A 15,720-nucleotide genomic window follows, 5' to 3' on the forward strand; every position below is an offset into this window, starting at 1 on the left:
TGTCTCTCGGCACAGAAATGAAACTACAAAATATTGCGCAACGTTATGGTATTTCTTTTTGCGTTAAATCGGGTGAAAACGCTACGAAAACTTACGGTAAGCTTCAGAAGGCTTTTGGAGAGGAGGTTATGTCAAGAGCTCATGTTTTTCGGTGGCATAAAATTTTTAGTGAAGGCAGAACGAATGTTGAAGATGAAGACCGCAGTGGACGGACCATCAACCTCACGGACAGATGTCAACTTGACCAGGGTGCGTGAAATCGTACGATCTGATCGAAGATTATCCGTGAAAATGATCGCAGAAGAACTCAACATCGATCGAGAACGGTTCGTCTAATATTACTGAAGATCTTGATATGAGGAAGATTTGTGTCCCCAAAAATCTCACACAACAACAGCGAGAAACACGGAAAAATGTCGCAGCCGATCTGTAAGAGCAAACGGAAATCAATCCAGATTTGTTGAGCCGTGTTATCACTGGCGATGAAGGTTGGTTTTTTTCAATACGATCCTGAGACAAAACGCCAAAGTTCGCAATGGTGCTCAAAGGGATCGCCCAGAGCAAAAAAAGTTAGCATGTCAAAGTCAAAAGTGAAATGCATGCTTGTGTATTCCTTCGATTCAAAGGGAATTGTTCATAAAGAGCGGTTGCCTCCTGGACAAACAGTTAACCGATATTTCTACAAAGAAATTTTAGAAAGACTTCGTAAAAGAGTTCTTCGTGTCCGTGCTAACGTCGCTGATAATTGGATTCTGCATCACGATAATGCGCCATCCCATACTGCTCTGTCAGTACAGCAATTTTTAATTTCAATACAAATTTCAGTACTACCACAGCCACCTTATTCACCAGATATCGTTCCGTGCGACTTTTTTTCTGTTTCTAAGAGTCAAAATGGCGGTCAAGGGACACCATTTTCAAACAACACAAGATGTCCAAAAATCTGTGACGAGGGTCTTGGAGGATATTACAGAAGGTCCAGAAATTTTACCATCAATGGCAGAATCGCTGGAATAAGTGTGTGCAATCAGAGGGGAACTACTTTGAAGGAGACAATACTAAACATGACTAAAACGGTAAGCAACATTTTTTCCACATCAGTCTCATTACGTTATTGTCGTACCTCGTATATATTGTGTGAGGAAAATAATTTGCCATTCTTCTGCACCATTCTCATCTCAGTTACTCCATGTATACATTAAATAATTGTGATAAGGTATTAAAAAATAGAATTTAATTAACAGTTACTTTAACTAATGTGTGAGGAAAACATTCTGTAATGACATAATAATGTTTAATACAACCTGATAATGTGTGGAGAATGCCAGTTTGTTAGACCATGTATTTAACAAGTCCTAGTAAAGTCAGTTATTTTTATACAGATTTGAATACTAGACCGTGGACACCGGTATTCTTTGGTGGTTCGGTTTCAATTAACCACTGATCTCTGAAATGGTCGACCTTAGACTGTACAACACTACACTTCATTTACACTCATACATATCATCTTCATTCATCTGAAGGTGATTTCTGGATGCTAAACAGGAAAAGAAAATTTGTACGCTATGCTTGCGGTCAAATATTTTATTTTACACTGTTAACCGTAAAAAAAGTACATTACTTTTACTTAAAATGGTTTATAATGAAGGAAAAACATTTTCCTTCTTCGGACTGCTTAATCATATGGTAGATGTGTTTATTGTTTTACAGGTAATAGTCTACAGAAGGTGTTTAATGTGAAATTTATGAGAAATTTGGGTACTTACGTATTAACGCCACCGCAGTTACTGTTTTATTTAAAAACAAAGTAGTCAATCGGAATTCAGTGGAAAATGGGCCGATATAGAGTTTAACATAAATATAATTTAACCAAACTTAACTTACGCTCGCTTCGCTTCATAACCTTGACTAATTAACACTGTAATTTTTTGAGTATTCATTTAATAAATTCAGTAATTACAATTATTTATTATTATATATATAATAATCGAATTGCAATAATTACTGAATTTATTAAATAAATACTCAAAAAATTACGGTGTTAATTAGTCAAGGTTAGCAAACGAAGTGAGCATAGGTTAAGTTTGGTTAAATTATATTTATAAAATAATTAAATATAAATAACCATTTAGAATAGAAAACCTTGGGTTTCAGACGATATATTGCAGCTGATGGATGAACGTAAAAAGTATAAGAATGCTAGGGATGAAGAAAGTAAAAGGAACTATCGGCGATTAAGAAATACTATAAACAGGAAGTGCAAACTAGCGAAAGAAGAATGGATTAAAGAAAAGTGTTCAGAAGTGGAAAGAGAAATGAACATCGGTAAAATAGACGGAGCATACAGGAAAGTTACCTGAAAATTTTGGAGTACATAAATTAAAATCTAATAATGTGTTAAACAAAGATGGTACACCTATATATAATACGAAAGGTAAAGTCGATAGTTGGGTGGAATATATTGAAGAGTTATACGAAGGAAATGAATTAGAAAATGGTGTTATAGAGGAAGAAGAGGAAGTTGAGGTGGATGAAATGGGAGAAACAATACTGAGATCTGAATTTAAGAGAGCATTAAAAGATTTAAATGGCAGAAAGGCTCCTGGAATAGATGGAATACCTGTAGAATTACTGCGCAGGGCAAGTGAGGAACTGATTGATAGATTATACAAACTGGTGTGTAATACTTATGAAAAAGGGGAAGTTCCGTCAGACTTCAAAAAAAGTGTTATAGTAATGATACCAAAGAAAGCAGGGGCAGATAAATGTGAAGAATACAGAACAATTAGTTTAACTAGTCATGCATCAAAAATCTTAACTAGAATTCTATACAGAAGAATTGAGAGGAGAGTGGAGGAAGTGTTAGGAGAAGACCAATTTGGTTTACATTTTCATGCGATAGTTCTTGCATAGGACTTCATCTATGCCGTTCATTGTTTGTTCTAAATCCTTTTTATTCTCTGCTAGAATTACTGTATCATCAGCAAATCGTAGCATCTTTATCTTTTCACCTTGTACTGTTACTCCGAATCTAAATTGTTCTTTAACATCATTAACTGCTAGTTCCATGTAAAGATTAAAAAGTAACGGAGATAGGGAACATCCTTGTCGGACTCCCTTTCTTATTAGGGCTTCTTTCTTATGTTCTTCAATTGTTACTGTTGCTGTTTGGTTCCTGTACATGTTAGCAATTGTTCTTCTATCTCTGTATTTGAACCCTAATTTTTTTAAAATGCTGAACATTTTATTCCAGTCTACATTATCGAAAGCCTTTTCTAGGTCTATAAACGCCAAGTATGTCGGTTGTGTTTTTCTTTAATCTTCCTTCTACTATTAATCTGAGGCCTAAAATTGCTTCCCTTGTCCCTATACTTTTCCTGAAACCAAATTTGTCTTCTCCTAACACTTCCTCCACTCTCCTCTCAATTCTTCTGTATAAAATTCTAGTTAAGATTTTTGATGCACGACTAGTTAAACTAATTGTTCTGTATTCTTCACATTTATCTGCCCCTGCTTTCTTTGGTATCATGACTATAACACTTTTTTTGAAGTCTGATTGAACTTCCCCTTTTTCATAAATATTACACACCGGTTTGTATAATATATCAATCGCTTCGTCACCTGCACTGCGCAGTAATTTTACAGGTATTCTGTCTATTCCAGGATCCTTTCTGGAATACAAGCCGACTGAAATGTAGGAGATATGTTCATTCATATTCATAAACAAAGTCATATATTTTTACAACATTACTTTCAAACAAGGCAAGTGATTACTGCGTCTTGTTCTCATGTGTTTTAAGAAAGTCTGGGACGTATAATGCAAATCAGGCAAATTAATTTATCCCGTTTATCGAAAGATGTTAGAAGTTGTACGTGCTAAAAAAAAATACCTGTGACGTTCATTCAATTCTATTATAATTAAATTAAGCGTATAAAAGTTACATTGTCAGTCTTCACGAATTTATTAATTGCGGATCAACTTCATTTTATGGACAAAAAAAAAACGGTCTCTGCAATTTCTCTCTCTATTAGCCTCTGGAGCCACTGTAAAGTGGATGAACCACTTCAGAGGATGATATGTATGAATGTGAATGAAGTATAGTCTTGTACATTTTCAGTTTGACCGCTCCTGAGTTGTGCGGTTAATTGGAAACCTGACCAATAAAAAACATCGGTATCCACAATCTAGTATTCAAATTCGTATGAAAGTAACTGCTGCCCTTATTAGCATTTGAACCTGAATACTCTCGACTTCAAATACGGCTGATTTGCAATCACAAGTTAGACCAGCTTGATATTCTAGTCTAGTTAGGTGGTTAAATGTTATTACCGGAGACTAGACAGAAAAAAGAAAGAAAGAGAGGTGGTTAAAAATGTGTTCTATTTTTGTTCTGTTCCTTTTATATCTAAATTATATTAACACGGTTGTTAATATTGCTTATAATTGTTGGTACTTACGTATTAACGCCACCGCAACTACAGCTTTATTTAAAAACAAAGTAGTCAATCGGATTTCAGTGGAAAATGGGCCGATACAGAGTTTAACATAAATGAATTAATATTTATTTTATAAATATAATTTAACCAAACTTAACCTACGCTCGCTAACCTTGACTAATTAACACCGTAATTTTTGTCGTATTTATTTAATAAATTCAGTAATTATCGCAATTTGATTATTTAAATAATAAATAATTGTAATTGTTATTAAATAAATACTCAAAAAACCATAATTTTTTGAGTATTTTTTGTTAATTAGTCAAGTGAAGTCGAGTGAAGGGAGCGTAGGTTAAGTTTGGTTAAATTATATTTATAAAATAAATATTTATTTATTTATGTTAAACTCTGTATCGGCTCATTTTCCACCAAAATCCGATTGACTACTTTGTTTTTAAATAAATCTGTAGCTGCGGTGGCGATAATAAGTAAGTACCTAATTTACTTTTTCTTATTTGCCAGTCTTTCTACATAATCTGGTTTTACAACTGAATCAGGCGAATGTAAACACTTGACAAGTCTGAAAAACAGCATCTAATTAACACTTTTTTTTAATTTGTGAAAAACTTTAGTTGTCAAATAAAATAAAAAAATGAAATACTGTTCACTTATATCAGAGATATTATATAGACCAAAGAACATCCTGATGACAGTTCAAAATAAAGGCAAGGACACGATCCCGGGACAATCTTGTCTAATTTTCATTGTTTATTACTATAAATGAAACTTTACAAAGTCTTTTTTATTAGTAGACATATAATTACTTCACATAAAATACTGAACTTTTAACAGTACTTACGTATTAACACCACTGCAGCTACAGCTTTATTATTATTATTATGCTTTTACGGCCAACATGGGACCACTTAAGTCAATTTTAGTTGGATCTTTTCTGAGAAAAGCGTGTTATTTTACTCTTTCGAGCTGCCCAGTATTTCTTCATCCGTTCAGATCTTGCTTTCTTTTCTTCATCCGTAAACACCCTCTTCGTTGTATTTTGTCGTTTGTCTGTCTTTTGTTTAAATCTAATGCTTTTATCTTTTAGCTTTGTAATTTTTCCAGTTTTATTCTGTAGGTCGGTCAGGGAAATTCCCAATTCTTTCATATCTTGTGTAATTTCTTTGATCCATCCTACTTCTAGCTTTTGGAACCAGAGCTTTTCAATGATATTTATTGACAGTCTTGTTTCCAGTGTCCTTATGAGATGACTGAAGAAAGAGATTCTTTTTTTCCGCATAGTATCAGTAACAGGCTCTATTTCTCGATACACCACCTCATTTGGCACAATCCACCATCGGCCTTCTTTTTGGTGTTTTTTATTGATACACGTTCTGACAATTCTCCTCTCTATTTTCAGAATTTTTTCAATTCGGTTTTTCTGAGTGATTTTGAAAAGGGTCTCGCTTCCGTAGGTGACTTCTGGCTGTACTACAGTTTTATAATGTTTAAGTTTTGTTTTAGCAGAAAGGCATTTTTTGTTATATGTTGACCAAGTTAATTTTTGGGATTTAATCATTTTATTTGTCCTGTTTTGCCATGTCACTTTTTCATTTAAATTATAAGTTATTATTTCCCCTAGATATTTAAATTGTTTTACTAAAGCTACAGCTTTATTTAAAAACAAAGTAGTCAATCAGATTTCGGTGGATTAACATTAATTGAATTTTGGTGCTATAACATTAAGGTTATATTATTAATAAGTTGTATATGTTATGCATATTTAATGTTAATTATAAGAGGTTAGCGAGCGTAGGTTATATTTAGTTAGGTTATTTTGATATACGTACGATTTGTCAGTACACGAAGTCAACATAACCTTAAACAGCAGCTGTAGCTGCGGTGGTGTTAATACGTAAGTACCTAATTGTTATTCATTTTTAACGTCGATAATATATCTCTGTAATTAAGCTCTATGTTGGGTAAAGTTAACAAAAAACACAGCTCGTATTTGCCAAAAGAAATTGGACTTTAATGAGAAAGAAAACAACTGAACTTATGTTAAATCATAACCTTAAAAACTAAAAAGAAATTGTGAAATTAACATAACAATGATACATAAGGATATCAACTGAAATCAATCAGTAATAATAATATTAAATGAGATTTACAATTATATAATTAGAAAAACAAAAACATCAATAAACATAGTCAAACAGGAAATGTATTGCATTACTGACAAATGCAGTAATATTGAAAATTAGGAATGAACAAATGTCATTAACTTAGAACAATAAATTACAGTAAATCTTAATTGGCACTGTCCTTTCCTGATTTATAAACAACAAATTTAGCATTAAATAATATAAAAATGTAATTCTAGTTTTAACGTAGAAAAAGGCCAAAATAATATTATAGTACAAAAGGAGTTAATTACAATAATCCAATTGAAATTAATAAACATATAAATAGAGTTCCTTTGCTAGTAAGCTTTCTTGAAAAATATAAATTACAAAGTCCTAAAACATAACGGCACATCAGGAGTAATTTGCTTTAGGTTAATTTTAGAAAAGTGTTTTGAATACAGTTCATGAATAGAAAAGAATTAATCTCGGCGATTAACAAATTACAAGAATTTAAATGATAGAGTTAATTACAATAACAACAAATTGAAATTAATTAAGCATGTAAAAATAAGTTGCAACTGAACGATGACACAATCTTATATAAATCACCTGTCGTGACTGTACTTAAGTGAATAATTGGTTTTTAAACTAAACTTGAAATTGAAAATGCATAAGGTACGATGAACTGAATGTTCCACAAATTTTTAATGATAAAATAACTGTTTAACGTAATAAATAACGATAATTGAACTTGCCTGTAGCACACAAACATTAGCAAGAGACGAACTCGTGAATGAAGATGAATGAGTACATACAGTAATCCTGGGCGTAGTTTGCAGTGGTTTATCAGGAATGCAGGGGTGAGACGTGCTTTAGAGGTTGAGCAGGACGTGGCGTCTCAAAAATGTAGCGACGAATTTGAAGAGATTCTGCATCGATGAAAATTGTAGTAAGCAGCTGGAGAAGATTCGGCGTCGATAGAATTGGCAGTTTGTAGTAATTGAAGCACTTTTGACAGAGACGTAAATATTGAATTTGAAGAATAACTTAACAAAGAAACGAGGCAAAAGAAAACATTGAGATCGATGAAATTACGAGACACTGCCGAGTAGAGCTATAGAATATTTCGACAGAGAAATATCGCAACGTTTATGCGGGTATGAATGCGATGAAAATAATTAAACATTATACAAGAGAAACAATTGCTAGCTGATCCATCCAAGGCTGGAAGGATCTGCGTTGCGGAACCGTACAACGTGAAAGTCAGGACTAGAATGAAAAAACTGGCGTGGTGAGAAGTAGGGGAAGCAAACAAAGCAATGGACAGAAGTGTGTGTGTGTGTGTGTGTGTGTGTGTGTGTGTGTGTGTGTGTGTGTGTGTGTGTGTTTTGACAACAAGAGATGTGTCTAAGTGTTAGTATGGGAACGAAGCAAAAGGGAGTGTATGAGAGCAGCAATAAATTTGCGAGAAATGAAAACACGTGGTCACTAGAATGACAGAAATCGCCGTCTGGTTGACGCCAGGGCCCGAATAAAACGTTCAAATATAAACAAACATATACACATAAGACAAGCCCCAAACGAAACATAGTAATAAATATATCAAGCCTGTGATAATAACATGACCCAACCCTAGCTTTGAATTCATTGGAAATAACGAAACTTTACGCATGGCGTAAACACTCTTATTACCATTTAACAGCCTTCATGTGCTCAATCATTTGCTTAATGTGTTTTCCATATTCCAGTTATTCGTCCTGAATATCTAGGATAATTTGTTCAACATATTTCATTACGTTAATTATTTTATAACTGTACAATTCAGTTTCAAAGAATGTTCTTTTTATTAATTTTATTTATTTTTAGGGTTTGTCGGTTATGGTGACTGCATTTCCGACTAAAAAAGAAGATCCTGAATTATTCCTTAGAATTACTCGTCGAATTTGGGTTGCAAAATTTGATATTTGTGAAGACAACAGGTAAGAAATTAATTGTATGTTTCATCTTAAATAATTCATTATTTTTAAACTTTTTCCTGTTGCGTCTAATCAAATTTGAAAATGTAATGTTCTAATTTTTTTTTTAAAGAACAGTTCTTGTGGAATAATTAATTTAGATTAGAGAAGGGGGAGGTATTATGTTTACATTTAAAAATATTTTTTTTTTCTACTGTTCTCTTCCATAAAATTGAATTATTACTTCAAAAATTCATATAAGAGAGTTTTATATTCAATTTGATTACAAGATTAGTGCTTTACCAGTATACTATGATTATGTTTAATCGATCGGGTTGATGCGAGTCTGGACGAGCACATTCTTATTCACACTTATCATAATGGTCAAAATGTATACTTAAGAAATCCTACGTATGAATGAAGCAAATAAAAAAAAAGAAAGAAAGTAACATTATAAAAAACAAGGACACTATTCAAAACTGTTATATATATATATCTCCTGTGATTCAGGACGATAGGGCAATATTTTGACAACTCATTCTACAGGCTAAAAATAAGAAAAAAGTTAATATAAACATAGGTCCGAAAACACACTTTGTTAGCGAGTTATACAGGGTGAAAGATTTCGCCCGAGTTTCAGTTCCTTCGGGTAAATTAAGGCTTTCTTAAATTCTGGGAAGGTTAATTAAGGGGAAACTTCAATTGTTTCTTATGGTTTTTGAGCTGGGAAATCGAAAAAAAATAGGTTCCAGAACTGTATCTGTGTCTTAGATTCTAAGATATCCCATGTAAAACGCCAAAAATAGGGTCAAAAAACACATTTTTTTATGTTTGACGTACAATAACGTTGTTAAATTGGCAATAAATCATACATTTTTTTAAACATAAATAGTAGAGAATTTAATTATAAGAAGATTGATGTAAATAATGGCAACAGAAAACAAATAAAATTTTAAACACGTCGACTTTTATTAACAACAAAACCAACGAAAAATTAGAAGAAAATGTTACAAAAAAAGAAAACTGATGTATCTAGTAGGTACAATAATTTTAGACCTATGGAAAACAAGTTGACAACACACATATTTTTCATCACAGTTTGTTTAAATACTACTCTCTATCCCATCCTCCCCCTCTCTTTCTCATTCTTTCTCACTGTCTTCCTTTCTTTCTTTCTCTCTCTTTCTTTCTTTATTTCTTTCTCTCTCTCGCTGTCTTTCTTTCTCTCTCTTACTCTCTTTCTCTCTCACTCTCACTCTCTTTCTCTTTCTCTTTCTCTCTCACTCTCACTCTCTTTTTCTCTCTCTCTCTCTCTCTCTCTCTCTCTCTCTCTCTCTCTCTCACTCTCTCTCTCTCTCTGTGTGTGTGTGTGTGTGTGTGTGTGTGTGTGTGTGTGTGTGTGTGTGATTCTAAAATCAATCCTTTCAAGAATCATGCTGCGATAGTAAAAGTCTACACAGTAAATTTTCCTGCTATTTGTACATTAAGATAAATGTTAAAAAAATAACTACAAAAAATTAAATAATTCCAACGAATAAATTAAAGCAAAACTTATTAAAACATTATTAATTGCAACAAATTAATAGAAAATAAAAGGTATATATTAACAACAATCACCATCAAATTTTTCAGGTCTTATTAAAATCAACAAAGATAATTATCCAATCAGACCGCTTATGGATTTCTTAAATATATACCTTTTTATAGAATTTCATACTACGTAAACAATATGTATTCAGAAATTTAATATTAACATCAAATTGAATTCATTAATGTCAAATTCATTAAATATTTTAGAATAATTTTATTTAGCATTGCTCGTTGAAGTTAAAAATAACTGAAAAATCAGTGATTCATGACAAAATCTTTATCTTATACAAGTAAAAATTAAAAATAAAAATAACAGATATAATACGTTATTTTTCAAATGTTTAGTATTTTTTATGACCTCCATACGATTTTAGGCATGCTGCTACTCTATCGGGCATTGATTCAATCAATTCCAGACATTTTTCTTTCGTCATCTGTTGCCACAGACTTAACGATGTCGTAACTGAGCCTTATTTTTTAGGTTTTCTTTTAACAAGTTGCAGTGCCAAAAGAATAAATCGGATTTATGGTCAGGATTACGAGCAGGCCAGTCCAAAAGTTACACATCATTTGCATCAAACTGTGCCTTGGTAACTCATGATTTACAACAAGGTGCGTTGTCTTGCTGGAAGATGAAATTCTCACCCGACAGGTTATGGACACTAGGAAGCACGAATTCTTCTGTTGTTTTTATGTACTGTATGCTGTTTATTGTCCCGTCCATTATTCTAAGGTGTCCAGCGCCCTCTTTCCTTTCTTTTTCCTGTTTAGACTCCGGTAACTACCGTTTAGATAATTCTTCAGAGGATGAATGACGATGATATGTATGAGCGAGTGTAAATGAAGTGTAGTCTTGTACATTCTCAGTTCGACCGTTCCTTAGATGTGTGGTTAATTGAAACCCAACCACCAAAGAACACCGGTATCCACTATCTAGTATTCAAATCCGTGTAAAAATAACTGGCTTTACTAGGACTTGAACGCTGTAACTCTCGACTTCCAAATCAGCTGATTTGGGAAGACGCGTTAACCACTAGACCAACCCGGTGGGTTGTCCAGCACCCTCTGAAGTTATACAACCCCACACCAATACAGCGTCTCCATCTTGCATAGCAGGAACGATGTAGGCCGGTAGAAACTTTTCAGTTTTTGTTCGCTCGACCCTAATTTTTCTGTTTGAATACAACTGGAATCTGACTTTCATCAGAAAAAACAACCCTTTGCCAAGCTTTTTTCAACCAGTTCTTCGTTCGCTTGCAAAACTGACGACGTTTTGACTTGTGGACAGCGCTTAAAAGAGGGTTTGCTAATGCGAAATGCGATTCCATTGCAGATTCTTTTAAACGTCTAGAAAGAGTGGCAGTAGTAACCTGAATTCCATGATTTTGTGCTACTTCTGTCGCTTTATCAGGCAAACTAGCAGACCGATTTAGTTTTGATACCTTTAAAATTGCTCTGTCTTGCCTCATTGACGTTTTTTTTGGTCAACCAGATAGTGGAAGATCAACGATAGTTTCTCTATCACGATTTTTTTTAACGACTTGCTGTACACATGTTTTTGATATTTTTAATCGTTCAGCAACGTCTCTGTATGTTTTATTTGCTTTCCAGAGACAGATTACTTGTCATTTTACTTCTACACTAACACTTTTCTTACCAGTTGTTAATAAAAAAACTATTCACCAACCTAACCTCGAAGAAACAAATGCTAATTCATGACCGTTTTGGTGGGATACAGCTGATAATAGTGCCAACTTGACATTTTTAATTATTATTGGTGTACCTGATACTTTAAAGTGATTTGTACATTTTTGAACATTACTCTCTTAAAAACAAAAATTTCATGAAAATTTTAAAATCACTTAAGCTCTTTTAACTCAAAAAATAAATTTTTTAGAATTATTTTCATTACTTTATTGAAAAATTCTAAAACACAGCTTTAAAATGATACACTCATTAGCCTAGGTTACATATTTTACGAGAAATAGTAATTTCTTTATAAAAAAAACCGGCTAATTTTAGCTCATTTAAATGACTCGATAAAATTTGAAGTATCTAACTTAGAAGCTTGCAATTTTCACCAAAAGATGTATTTTTTAAAGCTTTTTCTCACAGACATATAAGATTTGTATGTAGTTCATAAGTTTAAAGACAAACTGACGTAAAGTCATACAGTTTTTCTATGGTGTCCTTAAACTTATGAAAGATACTATGTAATATAAAAATTTATAAATTATATTCCACTTACCAACCGATATAATTAATTAATATGTTCTAGGGTTTTCAGAAGTTACTGTTCCATTTTCAGGAATGTCTGATAAACTTGTAAAAATTTATAAAATTACGGATGAAAAATGGTTAAGTTATAAGTTTTTAATTTCATTTCCTGCTGGAAGAAAAGCATGCGAATTGATCTTTTGGAGAAACTGTTGATACATAAAATTTTATCCCAGTTTGATTTCTATCATGGATTTTATACAGGGTTATCATAAAAGAATGGTGCAGTTTTAGTAATTCATAGGAAGAAATGTAGGGAAATTTCTAGATGTTATATTGGTATCCCTGAAAGCCTCCGACCCAAAAGTTTGTTTAACAGCAGTTGTAACCACAACATCAGTTCCTGTGTTGTTGTTGCGGTGAGTTTAGCGAGTTACTATGTTCTCGGATAAAGACAAAGCAAAGTGTGTTTTATTGTTGACCGAATTAAAATCCGTAATTTTAGTTCAACGTGCGTTTCGATGTGAATTCGGAAGAGATTCGCCACACAAAAATAACATAACACGTCGGTTCAAACGATTAGAAGAAACCGGAGTTAAGAAACAGAAATCAACCGACAGACCAAGTGTGCGAGACGAAACTAATTAGACGATCGGCAATTAGAAGTCCTGGGAAGTCCCATCCCCTGTCGAAGCGTCGAATTAGGTATTCCAAAATCAACAGTTCACAAAGTTTTACATAAAAAACTGAAATTACACGCTTATAAAATCCAGATACTGTAGGAATTAAAACACGATGATGGTGTAAAAGTAACGATTTCGCTGTTGAAATGTCGGACAGAATAACTGAAAACGAATCATTTTTAGACGATATAATTTTTACAGACGAAGCTACATTCCACGTGAATGGATGCGTTAACAGACACAATTCACGAATATGGGGCTCTGAAAACCCACACGCAATTATCGAGAAACAACGCGATTCGCCTAAAGTTAATGTTTGGTGTGGTGTAATGAAAAATCGTGTAATAGGACCTTTGTTCTTTGCTGAAAAAACAATTAATGGAGTCGTGTATCTTGATATGTTAACCGATTATTGCTTTCCTCAGCCGGATGAACTCGAAAACATTCATCGACTTCATTTCCAACAAGATGGTGCTCCCCTGCACTTTAATGCTTCGGTTACAGACGCTTTGAACGAAAAATTTGAAGATCGATGGATAGGCCGGCAAGGATCCATACTTTTGCCTCCAAGGATTCCAGACCTGACACCTTGCGATTTTTTTCTTGTGGGGGTACAGCAAAAGCATTGTTTATACACAAAATATTCGCGACCTAAACCGCTTAAAAAACAAGATTAATGAAGCAATGATGACCATTAACAAAGAAATGTTTGGAGAGAAGTTCGAGTATCGTTTGGACATTTGTCGAGCGACTAAGGGCGCACGTATTAAAATTTATTAATTATGTAAAAAAATGTTTGAGACGACAAATTTGAAAAATCAAAAACATAAACTGTAAGTAATTCTGTTTTAATTTAAACCATTCTTTTATGATAACTGTGTATTTTTCCATCATTCGTAATTCATCTCTATCTTTGAATAATTCTTTTCTGATGAGAGGTTTCTGGATATTCAGATTACTACCATCCCTCAGTCCATTTCAAGAATTTCTCCTCAGAAATCTGTTATTTGTTATATATACTAACTCGCCACCTTTTATAACACCTTATTATAACTTGTGTATTTTCTTCAGTTTTAATTAAGTTTAAAACTTGTAAGTAAGGGTATGTGATTAGAATTTTAACACTACTTATTCGGTTGTCTGTTTTTACATGTTTGTTTTTGATTAATTAAATTTTATTTCATTGATATTAAAATACGTTTTGTGTGCTACAGGGAATTAGGTAACAAGGTGTGGGAATCGGCTAAGTTAAATTGTCATTTGGAAGGTCTTTGTGAAGATTTACTTGGCGATATTGTACATCCTGTCGATGATATTCAAATAGCAGGTGCTCATGCCTTAGCTGAATTGTTGAAACAATCGAATCCACAGTTAACTGAAATCACGCTAACTTTACTTCTTAATATATATAAAGAAAAACTTACAGTGAGTATATATATATATATAATTGTGTGCCTTAATGTTTTTTCATGATTTCTTTATTTTGTGTATTTTTTTTTGTCATGTAGGATGTGTCAAGATCTGTTACATGGTATTTAAAGAAATCCTTTCATTATATTGTGTGGCCGTAGAATTGCTGTTTGAACCAGCTGAAGTTGTAATTATTGCAGAAATTTGTAGAAAACGGCTCAGATCTAGTCGTCTGTTTCTGTTTTACTTGCCTGTAGTGTTTCTGTTTTTCATCGTAGTGTAAATTTACATACACGCTTATACCGGCAAGCGGTTTTGTCACATACTTTAACGATAGAAGAAATCGGTCGTAAAAAGTCTGCAATAATACATCTCAATTCTCCCCCCCCCCCCACGAGGGGAGAAGATCCCAGCCTTGTAGCGTGTCCGGTCGCTACACCACCCCCTCCGTTCCTTGCCAGCAGTGGCATTAACGGAGGACATCGTCTTTCCCTCAAACTGTAACGCATTCCACAGTGTACAGCCCGGCCACGGGGAGATGCCACCGATGCAGATGCCCCCGAGGGACATCTACATCGGTAATTCGTCACGAGAGATAGTATGAGTTCTGCCTTCCGAAGAAGACAGCTGACACCTAACGCTACCATGTTGCCCTCAAGAACTAAGCAAAAGCCTAAGAAAACCGCGGAGAAGAAGACCCCGCGCCTACCACAATCAGTCTAAATTATTCTAAGCCGCAAATGCATCAAGTACGCCACGACAGCATATCTATCAGCAAATTAATTTCAGTAACCGCAACGGATCGTATGAATTTAAGCGATTGGAGCACAGTCCCAGAGGTCCTAAAGTTTAATCTGTCGGGAGCTGAGTATAACCTGTAATCTCCCACTTCACCTCCGGTTAGGAGGGCCTCTCGGAATACACCCTGGTCGATCGCAACCAATTTAACCCAATCACCCCCATTAGGTGTGCACTCCAATTTGACAAATCGCCATGCTAAAGTTAATAATCGTGCACGGGGAGCGAACCCCCCGAACACAACCTCCATTAATACTACTCTGACCCCGAGGCCGATGCCAAAGCGCCTACCTCTGGCCAGTTTACTGCCTGGGCGGTGCCCTAGCCACCCAGAAGTCCTACAGGAGAAGGCCCCGCAAGCGCCAACACAGTACGAGAAGCCAAGACTATGCAATAATACAACTAACTCTGCAGTACTGTTTTTACAGCAGTAAGAATTATATACGTAAGTGGAGAGAGGAATTTATATGAAGCTCTTATTTCGAAGCCATACAGGGTGTTCTAGGA

The 15,720-nt window shown here is 34.1% G+C and overlaps 1 protein-coding gene across 1 annotated transcript in view; it reads left to right on the top strand.

The window, feature by feature from the left end:
- LOC142331983 (stalled ribosome sensor GCN1-like) overlaps positions 1-15,720 on the top strand; it is a 208,614-nt gene that overhangs the window by 108,824 nt on the left and 84,070 nt on the right. The window contains exons 20-21 of the mRNA XM_075378033.1: positions 8,427-8,539; positions 14,220-14,430. Coding sequence (XP_075234148.1) covers positions 8,427-8,539; positions 14,220-14,430 — 324 coding nt within the window. The remainder of the gene's footprint in view (positions 1-8,426; positions 8,540-14,219; positions 14,431-15,720) is intronic.

The sequence above is a fragment of the Lycorma delicatula genome, chromosome 11, assembly GCF_047948215.1.
Source record: "Lycorma delicatula isolate Av1 chromosome 11, ASM4794821v1, whole genome shotgun sequence".
NCBI lineage: Eukaryota > Metazoa > Arthropoda > Insecta > Hemiptera > Fulgoridae > Lycorma > Lycorma delicatula.